The 15,589-nt window shown below is 39.6% G+C and overlaps 1 protein-coding gene across 1 annotated transcript in view; it reads left to right on the top strand.

Moving 5' to 3' along the window:
• Nucleotides 1-625: 625 nt before the first annotated feature.
• Nucleotides 626-15,589, top strand: part of ERI3 (ERI1 exoribonuclease family member 3) — a 257,091-nt gene continuing 242,127 nt past the window's right edge. Inside the window, exons 1-2 of the mRNA XM_083358469.1 lie at nt 626-697; nt 9,941-10,212. Coding sequence (XP_083214595.1) covers nt 9,964-10,212 — 249 coding nt within the window. The 5' untranslated portion in view covers nt 626-697; nt 9,941-9,963. The remainder of the gene's footprint in view (nt 698-9,940; nt 10,213-15,589) is intronic.

Here is a 15,589-nt window from a genome sequence, read left to right as displayed (position 1 = left end):
TAGAATAACAATATGTCACATCCAGTATTCAGTGCATGAACAGAGGGTTGTTTTTTTTTTGTCTCCTGCTCCTTCCTTCCTGTGTGCTCCAAATATAATTGTGAAGGTCTTCCGAACTTTTAAAGCAGGTTGGAAGGCGCACAGGAACAGGATAAGAGAAAGAGAAAGATGGAGTGAAAACACACCTTCTGCATAATCTGACATCTTCAAATGAATGAGGCATTGTACTACGAAACAGGTCATTTCTGAACACGTCTGTACGTGTGTGCACGTGTGTGTGTGTGTGTGTGTGTATTTCACACGTCCAGCAACTTTATTAATTAAACTACTCAAGAGTTAATAGCAAAATATTGTCAAGATTAAATTTGACAATGAATGACAATATTTGTGAAGTCCACGCAGTTTTTGTGCGATAACGCTTAAGCTTCCTTCCTGAACCAACTCGTCAGAGAGACGGAGAAGCCCGAGCAGTTACCTGCGGGGCCTCTCTCCCCCGCCTTCCTCCGACAGGATTCAAAAACTACGTCTCCCACAATGCCAAAGGAGTCAGAGGCGCGCGGCAATAGATATATATATATATTTTTTGCGTGCGCATGTTCCGCCGCTCAGAAGTCCGCCCCGTAAGGCGGGAACCTCAGTTGGGGTTGGTTGAGATTGCTGTCGTTTATATTGAGTTCGAGGGTCAGAGGGCGCGGAGGTGAGCGGCTGCTGTTGGGGACTCGTGGTGCTGAGGGATGGGGGGGGGTTGACCGGGGCTGTCCTGGGGGCGGGGGGCGCGGGGTCTTATTGACCGGGGAATGTCTGAGGGGCAAGGATGGGAAGGGCCTGCCGGTTGGGACTCGGACGGCCTAAGTGGGCCCTGAGGCCAAGATTGGGGGGCGCGGTGTAGGATGCGTTGGGGTGGGGGGATGGAGCTCGGCCCGCCGGGACGGATTTTACGCATCCCCGCCGATTCCTGGGCTGTGGAATTGCCAGCTTCCCTGCTGGTGCCGGTTGGGTCGGACGGTGGGAGGTTTCAGAAGCTCAGTTAACAGAACGAGGGAAGCGATGATTTGGGAGGTGGAGGTAGAAGGGAAGCCTCGATAAGGCCTGGCTGGCAAGTTGCGCTGGGGATGGAGGTGCTGGATTAGTAGTCGGTGTGATTTACGGCAGCGTTTCCCAACCTTAGGAACTTGAAGATGCGTGGACTTCAACTCCCAGAATTCCCCAGCCAGCTATGCTGGCTGGGGAATTCTGGGAGTTGAAGTCCACGCATCTTCAAGTTCCTAAGGTTGGGAAACACTGATTTACGGAGCAAAAAGGGAACCTAACTAACTAACTCACAGGATGTACTCTTTAAAGACCTGGAAACAGAAATCTGGTCAAAATAGATCTGTTGCTATGCTGATTGACAAATGTGAGCTTGCATTGTGTTAAATATGCCAAACTAAACAGCTAATAATCTAATACAAGATTTTTTAGATTATAAGGAATGTGCTTGTTCCGAGATATATGTTAATGCCACAGAAGTCTTTATGTGAATTTATCAGTTTTAGGGGCAAGACTGTTCTTCCACCCCTTGTGCTTTGCTCCTGAAGCTAGCAGAGTTCTCTAAAAATTCAGACGGGGAGGATAAAAAGGACAAATAATGGAAAGGCAGTTGCTCAGGTGGATTGGTAAGAGCTGAGTTAAGACTTCAACCAAGAAGTGATACAGATGGTTGTTGTTGTTTTTTTGTTATTGCTGGGGTAAACACATTAAAAATCAAAAGTCTGTCAGAGTGAAGTCTAGAACTCAAAAATGATAGGCACAGTAGAGATTGGTAGTTGGTTAGACTGGTTTGTCTGCCAGTTGGTGGAGAAATACCATGCTAATGGTTTTTCTTTTAAATAGTAGCTTATTTTCTGCTGCAATAAACTGAGTATTTGGGGCTGTACATTGGAAAATAACAAGGATAAATAGGTGGATAGATGTAGATACACGCTCTCTGAAAGAAAGTATGTTTCTGGACAAATGCATTGAAGGAGGTACTGTCACTGAGTAGGCTGCAGTCCTAAAGTCTTTATTAGGCAGTACATCTCATTACCAGTAGGATCTCCCTGACAATATTGTATTCACAGGATGTACTCTTTAAAGACCTGGAAACAGAAATCTGGTTAAAATATATCTGTTACTGTACTGATTGACAAATGTGAGCTTGCATTGTGTTAAATATGCCAAACTAAACATCTAATAATCTAATACAAGATTTTTAGATTATAAACCGATTCCTCTGCCTGTCCACCACTTAAAAGAAGAGTTAAGGGAAAAAAATGTCCATTTGGTAACTCTCTAGGCCAGGGGTAGGAAACCTCGGCTCTTTTATGACTCATGGACTTCAACTCCCAGAATCCTGAGCCAGCATGGCTGGCTCAGGAATTCTGGGAGTTGAAGTCCATGAGTCATAAAAGAGCCGAAGTTGCCTACCCCTGCTCTAGGCCTTCCAAAATTATCCCTTGAATATGGTATAAGTGCTCCTAGAATAGATGTTATGTTATTAGAAATCCATGTGGAGAAGGATAAGCTTTTACTTGTGACCAAATAATTATTTTGTGATTTAAGGACAAAGTATGTGTATCTTGTGGTTTACATAAGTCATCTGATTAGCCATCGTGCATTTTTCTTGTATCATGTCATGATCATTGCTTCCCACTGATAAGTTCTTGCTACACAAGTATATTCTTACGTCAAATCTTCCTTTTCTGATGAACATTGAATTTAGGTTATATATTAAATTTACGTAAGGGTTTATCTCATGATAAGCCATGTGTGCACTGGGTTATGTTAGTTGACAGCCATTGCACTAAGATATATTGTGGCTTGCTGTTTTTCCAATCACATATTTTGAGGATCCATTCATTGTAGCTTATTTATGAATAAGTCATTATGGCTTGTTCAAATGAAGTTAAAATCTTGACCAGTATAATTTGTAATCATTACCATTTTAAATGATTGTAGATATAGTATATTCTAGAGAAAATTGACTATTTCTTTCTACCAAAACCTGTTAAAAATACCTTAGGGGTCTTTTAGCTAATATATTTATATACCATTATCATTATAGTATGTGCTGTACTTGATGAAGAATCTAACTATAGCACCTGATCATTCAGGGCTTCAATATTTTACTCTTCTGTCATTTAAATCCAAACAGAAGAAAAGATATAACAGTTGATACTCTTTTGCTTGGACTATATACAATTCTCCCCTAAACAGTCAGTCATCATTCATGTATTTTTCAGTTTCTTCATCCATTATGATTGTTTGATTAGGATTATTCTTGAAACATTTTGCAGCTACTTTACAAACTTCAATATCTAATCAAGAAGCATGTCTTTGTATCTAGCAGGATGTGAGTTTTATATCATTGCAAGCCTTTTTTTCACTTAAAATATCAGCTATAACCTTCAACCATGTTTCTTGAGATTTAAGGATCAGTCTGAAATTTGCTTCCTCGTTTGCCAAGAAGAACTTCTTTACAGCACCTTCTATTAGCATTTGGTTAGACTTAGATGAGGTAATCGCATACTGTATTCACATACTGTATTCAACATTTGGCAGTTGCTTTGCCTGGAATTTTGCCTGGAAGCTTAACATTGCTTTGCCTGGAATTTGTCCTGGTCTGAAGTGGCTTCTTAATGACAACTGATAAATCTTCTGTATTTTAGTGAGATGTGTCATACAAAGTAGCTGTCATTTCTGGTTAATATTAACAGGAATTTCAAACTGTATTGTAATTGTATTTCTCTTCCAATGTTGTATAACTTAAAAAAAATGCTATCTACATTTGCGCATCAAGAAGAGCCATGTTTTAGGGAGCTACTTTATACGGATTACAATGTAGCTAGTCTGTCACTCCTAAAAAGGAATTGGAATAGTTTACAATTATACAAATGTGTCTTTAGTATTATTTAAAAATAAAAAATGGCATACACTATTCACTTTACATGCTATACAAAAAGCAGTTGAACAGAAATATGTAACAGCTAATTACTGAATATAAAATATTGCCATGAATGTTTGATATGAATATTAATGACAACTTGGGGAATAAAATCTTAGATATATTAGGAAACAATATTTTTAAAATCGTATTTGTGTAACTACTCATCTCAAATGAAAGTGACTCTGAGCAGCATACAAATATGCAGAGTTGTTTTCACCCCATATTTTGTAATGTACCTTCCTTTGGATTGTAGTGGTTGATATTCGTCATTGGATGAAAGTTGTCAATATTTGGGTGTTGCTATTGTAGGAGTCTAGTAACTATAAGCACAGAACTTTAATAATAATGACATTAATTTATTAAACTTGCATGCTGTCTGATTCACAGTGATTTGGGATGGCTCAAAACACATAAAGGAATTATAGTAATTAAGATAGATAAGATAACCTTTATTGTCATTTTTTTTACTGTGGGCACAATGGCACACATCAAAAATGAAATTTAGTTATAATGTAGAAAATGGGAAAAAACTTGGTGTGGATGCATATATTTTTTAACAAAGTACTATAATAGTCTTTCAAATCTATAATAATTTTTTTTAATTTAGTTATAGTAGTTAAATTAATAAGACCAACTTTCCAATTATCATGACTCTGGCTAGCTAACAATAGTTAAAAACCTAGAAACATAATAAATAGATAATCAGTAGCCAAGATAAACCATGAACAAAAATCTATGCAATATCTTCTAACATCTGTACCATATGTAATGGTTCTGTAGCCAGATGAGTAGGCCGGGCAATGCTGACTGTCCGGCTGAGGAGGGGGGAATCATGACTGGGGGGCCTCTGACAAGCCTCATGGCAGCGGCATTGGCAGCCCCCTCACCAGGCCCATTTTCCTGTCTGTTGCTTGGCAAAAATCCTGCACCCCCGCGCCCTCGATTGGACTCACGTGGCACCTTCTTTCCAGCTCCACCGTGGTCCTCCGTCACTTCCTCTGCCGCCGCGTGCAGTCCCACAAACAAAAGAAGTTTGTGGGCAGTCCCACAAACAAAAGAAGTCGTACTAAAAAAGTTCAATCAATTCCAACTTTGTAAGATTTTTCCCCCCCGCGAGAAGTTGGAATTGATTGTTGAACTTTTTTGGTCCCACTTTTGTTTGTTAGACTGCACACGGCGGCAGAGGACTGGGTGCCACAGTAGAGAGATGAAAGAGCCACATGCAGTTCCGGAGCCGCAGGTTGCCGGCCCCTGGTCTAGGCTGTACTGAAGTGTGCTTTTAAATTTAGCTGAACATGTGTAAATCCAGGGTTATATCCAAACCAGAATTAATTTTGTTCAATATACAGTAATACAGAACTTTGTATCATATGTGAATGATTTTTTTTATTCCTAAAATTAATCTGATTTTGAGAGGGTAGGAGAAAGGAATAAGGTTCTTGTACTACTTCAAAACAAGTGTACTTCCACACATTTTAAATAAAAGGCTACAATTTCAAATACACTTGTCCATATTGCTTCATTCTCAGGGCCAAGGGTTGAGTGGAAAATCTATTGTTACTTTTCAGGGCTGTATCAGTTTGATGAAATGCGTATACAAAGTGGGAGATGGTGTGATGGCCTACAGTGAAGTGGCCGTGTCCCAGGAAGGAGGAAGCACATTCCAAGGTGGGGGCAAAACAAGAGACAACAGAGCCTGGAGCTGGATTGGAGATAGAAGAAGAGATTTAGGATAGCCATTTCCTAAAATCTCTCAGTATATCCATTAGGGTGAGAGTGGTACAACTTTAGTCTAGCAAGATTCTATCTATGCCGTGTGAATAAATAACTGAATTTTGGCTAGATTGTTCTGTGTCATTCTTGAGCTGGGCTTGACAAGAACAAATTCAGATATGACCCACATGAGAGATCACAATCAAATATAAATTTTATTTCTCTTATCATTTTCTAAGCTATTAAAATAAATACAGTGCAGGGACATACAGCTGACTACTTCACTTTTTTTGTAGAAAATGCTTGGAGAGAGAGAGAGAGAGGAACTCTGTCTTTTGGCCCAAGCTCTGTATAATAGGAGAAAAGTTTGTGAACTTTTTAGAACTATCTATAGTCACGCAGTATTGTGACCTGCAGTAAGTTTCAGATTTTTCAAAATAATATGAATAGGTGAAGAGATTCTGGTTAAATGAATAATATCCAATATACAGTCAGACCTGAAGAAGCTTCTTGGGTAAGGTGAAACATTTTCAAGGGGAAAAACCAAGAAAATCCAGTTGCCTTTTGAAAAGCACCTTTGGTACAGACGTGACCTGAATGTTTGAGAATCATATAGACAGTCCCTTCTTAGAAAAAGTAATAATGGTGCAGTATTTTCACCATCTGTACCCTATCTGTCTATGGTTTGACTAGACTTCCAAAGTCTTGGAAGTTATTTTGTAGCCCTTTTTAGTCTTAGGAATATCAAGAATGATGGTGGATTGGATGCCACAAGTTCTCTATTAAATGGGGGAACACTTGGGTGTAAATACATCTTAATATCACTTAAATCTAAATTTATAATTTAACAATACAATGAAGTAAAAGGTTGCAAACTTTTATTCTAATTTGATAGCATAGATGGCTTGCTAATAGTATTTTCTACCTAAGGTGGCTGAAGAAAAGATAGATGCAATTTTGGATTGCATCAACTGAACTACATTTTCAAATAATTTGAGGTAATAGTTTCAAGAGACCTGGTGGAGCAGTGGTTAGAATGCAGTACTGCAGGCTACTTCTGACTCCCGACTGCCAGCAGTTTGGCAGTTTGAGTCTCACTGGCTCAAAGTTGGCTCAGACTTCCATCCTTTCAAGGTCGGTAAAATGAGGATCCAGATTGTTGGGGACAATATGCTGACTCTGTAAACTGCTTAGAGAGGGCTGTAAAGCACTGTGAAGTGGTATATAAGTTTAAGTGCTATTTCTACTTTGTTCTGCAATGATCAGACCCTAATCTTGAATACAGCATCCAGTTTTGCACTCCACAGTTGAAGATGACTCAGACAAACTAGAACAGCTTCAGAGAAAAGCAACAAGGATGATCAGGGGAATAGAAACTAAATTCCATGAAAGAATTGGATATATTTAGCCTTGAGAGAGGAAAATTGAGAACGTTTACAATAAGCACTCCTCAAATACCTTAAAGCAGGGGTCTTCAAACTTGGCCCTTTTATGACTTGTGGACTTCAACTCCCAGAATTCCTCAGCCAGCAAAGCTGGCTGAGGAATTCTGGGAGTTGAAGTCCACAAGTCATAAAAGGGCCAAGTTTGAAGACCCCTGCCTTAAAGGGTATCACAAAGAAGGAAGTCAGGCCTTGTTCTCTATAACCTCAGAATACAGGACATGATGTAATGGATTTAAATTATAGAAAGGCTGTATCAAGTTGAATGCTGGTAATAATTTCAATAAGAGCAATTTTACAGTAGAACCAATCCTTCACTGGATGTATTCAAGCAGAAGATGGACATCATCTGTCATAGAACCTTTAATTTGGTTTCTGGCACAGAATGGGGTTGGACTTGATGGTCTGAAAGATTTGAACTTAATGACTCTCTGTGAATGTTGTTATATGCAGAGCATGTACATAACATGATTCAAGCATGTCTTTTACAATTATTACTAGTTCAGTCATATAGTCATTAATGCAACTTTTTCAAACCCTGATTCGAGTGTTGTTGTATTATAATCTAGCCATCTGAAAAGGATGTGATTTGTCCTAAAAATTGTGGGTAGGGGTCCAATAATATCTAAAACTGAAAAATCATTGTCTTAAGCTTGCTCGTGCAATTTGTGTTGGATGGCTTGAGCAGTGCCAGGCACATAATGCCATAAGGTAAATGTTCTGGTCCTGAGTTCCTATTTTATAAATCATTGCTGTGGAGGCAGTACATGTGTGCTATTATTAACTAGACTGATTTGTATGATTTAAGGATTATATTAATCACATTTCTATTGGAACTACTATTTTGAAATGTGGTTCAAATTGACAGCAATGATCAGGGTGTCTTTTTATTTTCAATCCCACTGTCTCCCTAAAGAGTTCAGTGTAGCATTCTTGATCCATTCTATGTTGTATCCTTCTGGGAGGTTTAGACTGGAGTTCATAACTGAATGGAGTTTTAAACCTGCATTTCCCTGGTTTATGTACAATGCTCCTCCCATTATAACACATTGGTTGGTCCTAATAATTAATTCTGAACTTTACCAACCATTGTATTACCGTAGTATTTAGTAGTCTGGTTTACTGATGGTTACCAATCTCAGTGGATGTCCTCCTGATACCCAGTATATTCTGGTTGGGGTGGAGATTACCACTGTCCTTACATGCATTTGGGAGGGACATGTATAACATACAATCTGCCATCATTTTGTTTCCATTTTCTTTTTCTCTTTGTCTTCTTCTTTCTCCCCCCCTCCCCCTCCCCTCCCCTCCCCCTTCTTCCTCTCCTCCTCCCCCTCCTCCCCTCCTTGGGAGTGCCCTTTAGTTAGTGTTGATTCCTGGCAACAGGCCTGGAGTAGTTCTGCAGTTTTCTTGGCAACATTTTGGAACTGGTTCACCATTGTCTCCTTCCTAGGTTGAGGGAGCGGAGTGGTACAAGGTTACCCAGCTGGCCTCATGCCTAAAGAAGTACTAGAACCTTTCCAGCTTTTAGCCTGGCACTTTAACCACTACACTAAACTGGCTCTCATGTCTCTTTTAGTAATTTGATTATTACACAGATAGTGCTCAACGTATAGCTGTATTGGAGCCTCCCCATTATGCTTACAAATGGTGATGGCCATTAAGCTATATGGCCTTGCTTATTGACTCCTATCCCCTGATTTCCCTGATGCAGTCGTTAAACAACTTTGCAGGTTGTTAAGCAGAGCATGTGTGCTTTAGGTTGGGGGTGGGGTCCTGGGAGGCTTAGTGCAGACTCACTCCTATCAGACCCGTATTTCTCAAGGTCTCCCCATCCCCTGAGACACCCCATGCTTTGCTTGCCAACTGTCCCCATAGCTCTTGAGTCTGCTTCCCCTCCCCAGGTCCCTACAGGCCTCCCCCCCGGGTCATTGTCCCTGCAAGGCTTAGGCCTCCTCCCCACCAATCACGTAACACTTGTTTACCTTTTGAAGATCTCTGTAGCTCTAGACTAGGGGTGTCAAACTGCTGGGCCGCAGGCCGGTTTCATCATACTGAAGCCGCCCCACCCACCCATTGCTGGCAATGCAAAAAGAGTTGTGATACGTCGTGTCACGTGACGAGGTGAGTTCGACACCCGTGCTCTAGACTGCTGAACTGAGTACGTTAATTAAGTAGAATGGATTGCTTTGTCACACGGTTGTGTGGTGCAATTCTGGAAATGGCTGCCGTTTTTTAAGGGATCACAATTCAAGGTAGCTGCTTGGAAAATGGTGGTCACCTCCAGAATCATGGCACACAGCCACATGATGAAATGATCCATTCTGTTTCCTTAATCCAAACTCTGGAGATTTTCAAAAGATAAGTGAGGAGGAGGAAGTTATGGAGTCTGGTGGGCTGGGAAGCAGGCTCTAGGTCCGCAGGGATCTGGTGGGGAAGGATGGTGGGGGAGATATGCAGTGGGTGGGTTGGCACAGTGTCCCTGTGATTGGTTGTAAGTATGAAAAACTGCGGGGCCGTTACAGCAGCTATAACTTTGGGACCAGGTCCAAAGTTGGTTTTAGGAAATCTGCTTTAACTTTGAAGAGTTGCTAAGTGACTAATTAAGAGGACTACATGTAGCTGTATTTTTGTTACTTTGTTAGCTGTCTTGGATCCTATTGATGCAGAAATGGTAGAAGTGCTTTAAATAAGCGATGTGATTAATAGAAGCTAATTTCCAACTTTTGTTCAAATAAATGGAAGTAGTATTTCCTAAATAACATTAAAATGAAGAAGTCTGTATTTGTAGAGTGATTCCAGTTTTTTTTTTCTTTTGAAGTTCCAGATGCTACTAGGTGTTCAATGATCGTACTTCTCGGTTCAACAGCAGCAAGGCTTCACCTCAGATTGTTCCCAAGATTGAGGACTCCTCTGCTCTCCTTTCTGTTATTTAGTATTTTCCAGAGGTACAGCTCCACTAAAACCGGGAAACTGGCTTCTCACGGCTTTGCTTCCATGGCAGCAATGTCATCCTTTCCCCCACAGAGGTATCATTACTTCCTAGTGTTGGATTTTGAGGCCACGTGTGACAAGCCCCAGATCCACCCTCAGGTAATTATTTGGCTTCAACTAGCTTCTCCTTTCATAAAGGGAAGTGGTGGGATAGAAAGACTTTTGCATTCTGTTCTGTATTACCTCACATATCTTCTGAAGGATGGGGATCATTCTCACTGTATAAAATGGATACGGTATTTGAGAGACCAACATGATTCCAGAGAAAGTGATGTTGCCTTTTGTTTCTTACAGCTCCTCCTTATGTTTTCCCTTGCAAATTGATAATCCACTTTATAATTTCAAGTTGTATGAGGATTTCTGCTTTTGTGCCTTCCATGCTGTGATTTTCTGAAAAGGAATTTGGTGTTCTTTCCATTTTCTATCTAATTTTCCCTGGTAATAAACTTTGCAAATGACATAATATGTGGTGTGACCATGCATCCTTATTTACTGGATTCTGCAGAACAGCTAGAATAACGACATTCCCTTCTTTTCATTAGTTGCACTTAGATGCTAAATTACAAGCCTAAAGGTTTTTGTATTGCTTTAAAATTAAGTTCCGGATGTTTCCACTTGCAGGATAAACTAAGATTGTACTACTGTTTCTACCAAACCTCAAACGGGCAGTGCATGTCTTTTTGAAAATCTGTTAGAAACTACATAATTTGATCTATTTTTCTCTACTGCAAGGTTCCAATTTTCTACTACTAAAAATAATGATTCTTCATATACAAAGTAACATTGTTTAGGTTTAGCTGATTTCCCTAATCTGTTCTCATTAAACATGTTTTATTTACCAAGCTTGAGGTAAGAATTTTGGCAAGGATGTTGGGAGGTGGAATGGGAAGGAATATTTACTACTATATTTGGAGGCAATATAGGGCCTAAAAAAATATGATAACACTTTTCCTATTGATTACTATACATAAAAGTGAGAGACAAAAATCCACCCCGTACTATCATGCTCTTGTTTTTAACCTTTAATTGTTGTTAATCTTAATTTTAATACTTTTAATGTTTTTTATATGTACTGTATGCTTTTATACCATTGTAGGCCATCCAGAATCACTTGTAACGGTGACATGGGCAGCATATAAATTTAATATATAAAATAACTAGAAATAATAGTGAATAATGCATATGCATCTTCCAGTTTTTCTACAGCAAAGCAAATCAGTATTTTAAAAAATCGAAGAGAACGTTTTTTGGTATCTTGCATTAGACTTGCTTAATTTTACTATTATTTTGAATTGCTGCGAGGACTTCTAGTTTCACCTTTTAAGATTTTGAATTGGAAAACATTGTTAAATAAAATTAGACTTTCAGGTATTGTGGTGATGACTACTTGCAGTTCTGGGTTTAAGTGGAGCTGTGATTCGTGCACTGATTTTACCTTGCAATTTTACCACCTTGTGCTAATATTCTTAGTCAGTGTGTCACTTTTGACTGAAAAAATTCTTCTTTTAGTGTGCATAAAAAATTGAAGTATTTTTGAAGTATTTTTAAACTTCACGAAAGCCTTTACCTGAAACATTGCTATGTTCTAATGGGACAATAGTGTCTGCATTGCGAAGGAAAGAGCTCAGATGTCTTTCCATTTTGTGACAGTTTCATCCAGTTTTAGAAATCAGTCATGGGCCATAACCTTGTTACAATTGGAGGGAACAAGAGATAGGAGGCCTGTGGTTTTCATTAACTTATTTCCAATAACTGCAGAAAAACTGAAAGATATTTCTTATTATTTTTGCTGCCAATTTCAGCTCCTTTTTCCAGCTCCTCTTTCTAGTTTAGTTTGAAGAGTATCAATAATCTTGTGCTCTCCATTATTACGTTTGGATCAAAAACTAGATAACCTTCTGAATGCGTGGCTGTCTCTGTAGTAGGTTATTCTATTGAAAGCAGCTTACCTGAAAGAAAATGAAATTTTACTTTTGTTTTTCAAATTTTTCTGTAATCCTGAGGATTTTGAGGGAAGTGCTGTTGATTGTTTAAAACTAATTTTACAGAAATATTTTAATTTTCCTCGCAAAAACCTGTCAAAAGTTACGCATTGATATTACTACAGTGTTGTGGGATATGGGCTTGGTCTGCATCATTTTGATGCAAACCCTGAAACATGTAGAACTAGGTTTACAGCTGGTAGTAAAATGGAGCATGAGTAGAATATAATTACTGTAGTTTTAAGAGCTATATCCCCCAAGTCCTTCCTGTAGTATGTAACAAGATGTACTATATATTTTGAAGGTAAGATTGCTCATTAAAGCTGGAAATTGTTTGTTTAGATATCTTCAGGAACTGTCTCTATGTCATTGCCTGATCATGTAACTGTATCCAGGACAATCAGCTTATATTTGTATAAAAACATGTAGAAGCACTAAAAATAACTTTATTCACAATATATTGCTAAAAATGCGAACTTGTTAAATATTTTTTTCTTTACTGCTGTCTTCTTTAGTGTGAACCTTGAGAGCACATTTAGAGAAAGCAGCTGATAGGTGAATGACTCAGGGCTTAACTAGCTTGTGATTTAAATGAAATAAGAAATAGAGGGCAGGGTTTTAGAGCACTGCATCAAACTCAGTTCGAAGAGCAAACACCTGAACTAGCTAGGTTCTGATCTGTAAATGTCGAAAGGGGTTCAGAAGCACTTGTCTGTGGGAAAATCAGAATCCGAAATTGTCCTGATGTCTTTAAGAATGAAAACCAGGAGTTCTACTTAAGAATGGTGTATGAGATCAGGGCCAGAGTTTGAATATAAAAATGAAGATCGAACACAGTATTTATGGAATCTGAAACATTTATTTTAGCATCATGCAGACCAGCAATAGCTATGCTGGTGGGGAATTCTGGGAACTATCTAGAGGTTTATCTATGTTAGAGAAGGTTTAAGTAGATGGAGGTTGAATGTAAATACAATACAATGTCCTGCTGGACTATTTAACTGAAAAATAAAGTCACTAGCACCAACTCTTAAAATTTTACTGTAAAAATAAAGTATTTTATGAGGATTTCAAATAAATTTATTCCAAACAATCCCCCCTGCCAAATTAAATCTATTCCTTAACAGAGATGGTGTGATTAAACTTGCAATGGAGATAAGAGTACTGTCCATCCAATTTGCTCTGAGCGAACTTGTAAAATGTATTTACTGATTACAGGTAATCCTCAACTTACAATAGTTTAGTGACAACCGCATCAAACTTCAAAGTGACAATGACACCAAAAAAAGTGACACTTATGACCATTGCAGCATCCCCATGGGCACGTAATCCAAATTCAGAAGCTTGGCAACTGACTCATATTTATTATGGTTGCAGTGTCCCAGGGTCATTTGATCACCTTTTGCGACCTTTTGACAAGCAGAGTCAAGGGGGAAACTAAATTCAGTTAATGACCTTGTCATTAACTTAACAACTCCAGTTATTCACTTAACAACTGTGGCAGGAAAGATAGTAAAATGGGGCAAAACTCGCTTAATAAATGTCTCAATTAGCAACAGAAATGTTGAGCTCAATTGTGGTCAAAAGTCGAGGACTACCTGTACATTAAATCAATGATGAGACCGGCCAACGGGCTGGCAGTTTGACACCCCTGATCTAGCTTGTTCCAAAAATCAAATTTTCCTTTTCTCTCTCATGAAGAATGGTATATTTATATTTTATTTTTCTCTCTTCTTTTTGTCAGGCTTTTTTGGTTTGGTAAATTATTGTTGAAGTTTGCCCTTGCAAAAATTCTTACTGATGTATGTCTGAGAATGGTGCAGAATTAACTTACAGTGTTTTTGGGGAATGAAGGTAAAATATTTTCTGTGGCATTTGATGTACTCCATAATGTTTGTGTATTGCTGACATTCTCTGTTTTCCTTTGAGGCTGAAGATTGCATTGCACATTCCTTCCTTCCTTCCTTCCTTCCTTCCTTCCTTCCTTCCTTCCTTCCTTCCTTCCTTCCTTCCTTCCTTTCTTCCTGTGCTTGATTGTTTGCTTATTTGTATGTATAGCAGGTAGTCAGATTATTCCTGGCTGCCATATTAGTGCATATGCTAATACATAAGTTTCTAAACTTGTATTAATTTTTAGATTCTCACATAATATATTTAACGTGAGCTCAAAAATCATACATTCTTTGCTTCTTTCTCTTAGTTAATTGCTTCAGTGCTGGGGCAGTTTTGATTCTTTTATTTTTTTTATTGAAAAGTTTTACAATACAGTTTTCCTTTAAAAAACCCCCCCTTCCCCCACCCTCCTCCCCCCCCTACCTCCCCCCTACCTCCCCCCCTCCCCCCCTCCCTCCTGGCCCCCCTACCTCCCCCCCTCAGTTTTGATTCTTATATTATGGTAACTGTCTTTCAGAACATGATCTATTCTTGATAGATACATCAACAGCTGTACATCTACACCTTATGTTGCTGCATTTGATCCTTTTTTTTCTCCAGCATGATAGATGGAGAATCCACGAATGGGTCTTCCTGCCCAATTAGACTAAGTCAGTCAAACTAGCCATGCCTCTCCTGGGCCAGGACACCTCCCAGTCATGACTTAGTCTGTGCCCAGAATAGACATGGTAATTTTGGCTCCCAGAATCTTGCTGAGTCATCACTTCTGAGTAATTAAGCAGGTCGTATATATTTTTCCCCCCTTCATGGATTCTTCAATTAGCATTTGCTGTAGTGCTGTTCTTTCGTGGCAGGCTAGTTGCGGCCGCCATTTTGAATTCCAGCTTACCAGCAGCTGGCCAAGAGGAGGCTCTTCGTCAGAAAGCCTTTTTTAAGCTGCCTTTTTAAGCTTGCTGATAGCATCAGAGGCACGCGAAGACTCTCAGAACTGTCTGCCTTCTCTCCTGAATTAAGGGGGAAGGACAGGTTGCTTCTCTTTTTTCACTATCAGCAGTAGTGGCTGCCATTTTGGGTGCCACTATTGCATTGCTTTTCCTCTGCAAAGGCTTGTGCAGCCTTCTTTGCTAGCTTCTGAGAAGGGGGGGAGATTCCAGGCGCCCCCCCCAAAAAAAAAACAAAAAGCAAAAACAGACTTCAAAGGTGCTTACCTTGCCTTCCAGCTCAGGGAAGTTGGTCCCCGAGCCTCTGGTCAGTTCGCAGGGGTCCTTTTTCAGGCTTCTCCTCTCACAATCATTGCAGAGGGTTCTGAGTTCAGATCCCTCCTGACTGTAGCACAATCATTGTTTGCCTTGCCCCAAACCTTTCAAAGTGGATGGTCAAGTACAGGAGGCTTCAACTGTAGCTGTAGGTCTCATTGTCCATTCCAACAGAAGATGTGTGCTGGCTGTGCCATTCTTGGCCTCGCCGCCTCCAACTAGGACTAGTGAGCTGGCTGTTATCACCGAGGTGATCCGTCGCCACAGTAGACTTGGCCTGTGCTCCAAAGGTGCTTCAACTGGTCTTAAGTCCATCAGGAGCTTTGCAGGTGTGCCGGTTGTCCA

The sequence above is a fragment of the Vipera ursinii genome (genome assembly GCF_947247035.1).
Source record: "Vipera ursinii genome assembly, chromosome: 3".
Classification (NCBI taxonomy): domain Eukaryota; kingdom Metazoa; phylum Chordata; class Lepidosauria; order Squamata; family Viperidae; genus Vipera; species Vipera ursinii.
Note: the sequence above shows the minus strand (reverse complement) of the source record. Positions and strands in the feature narration are given on the sequence as shown.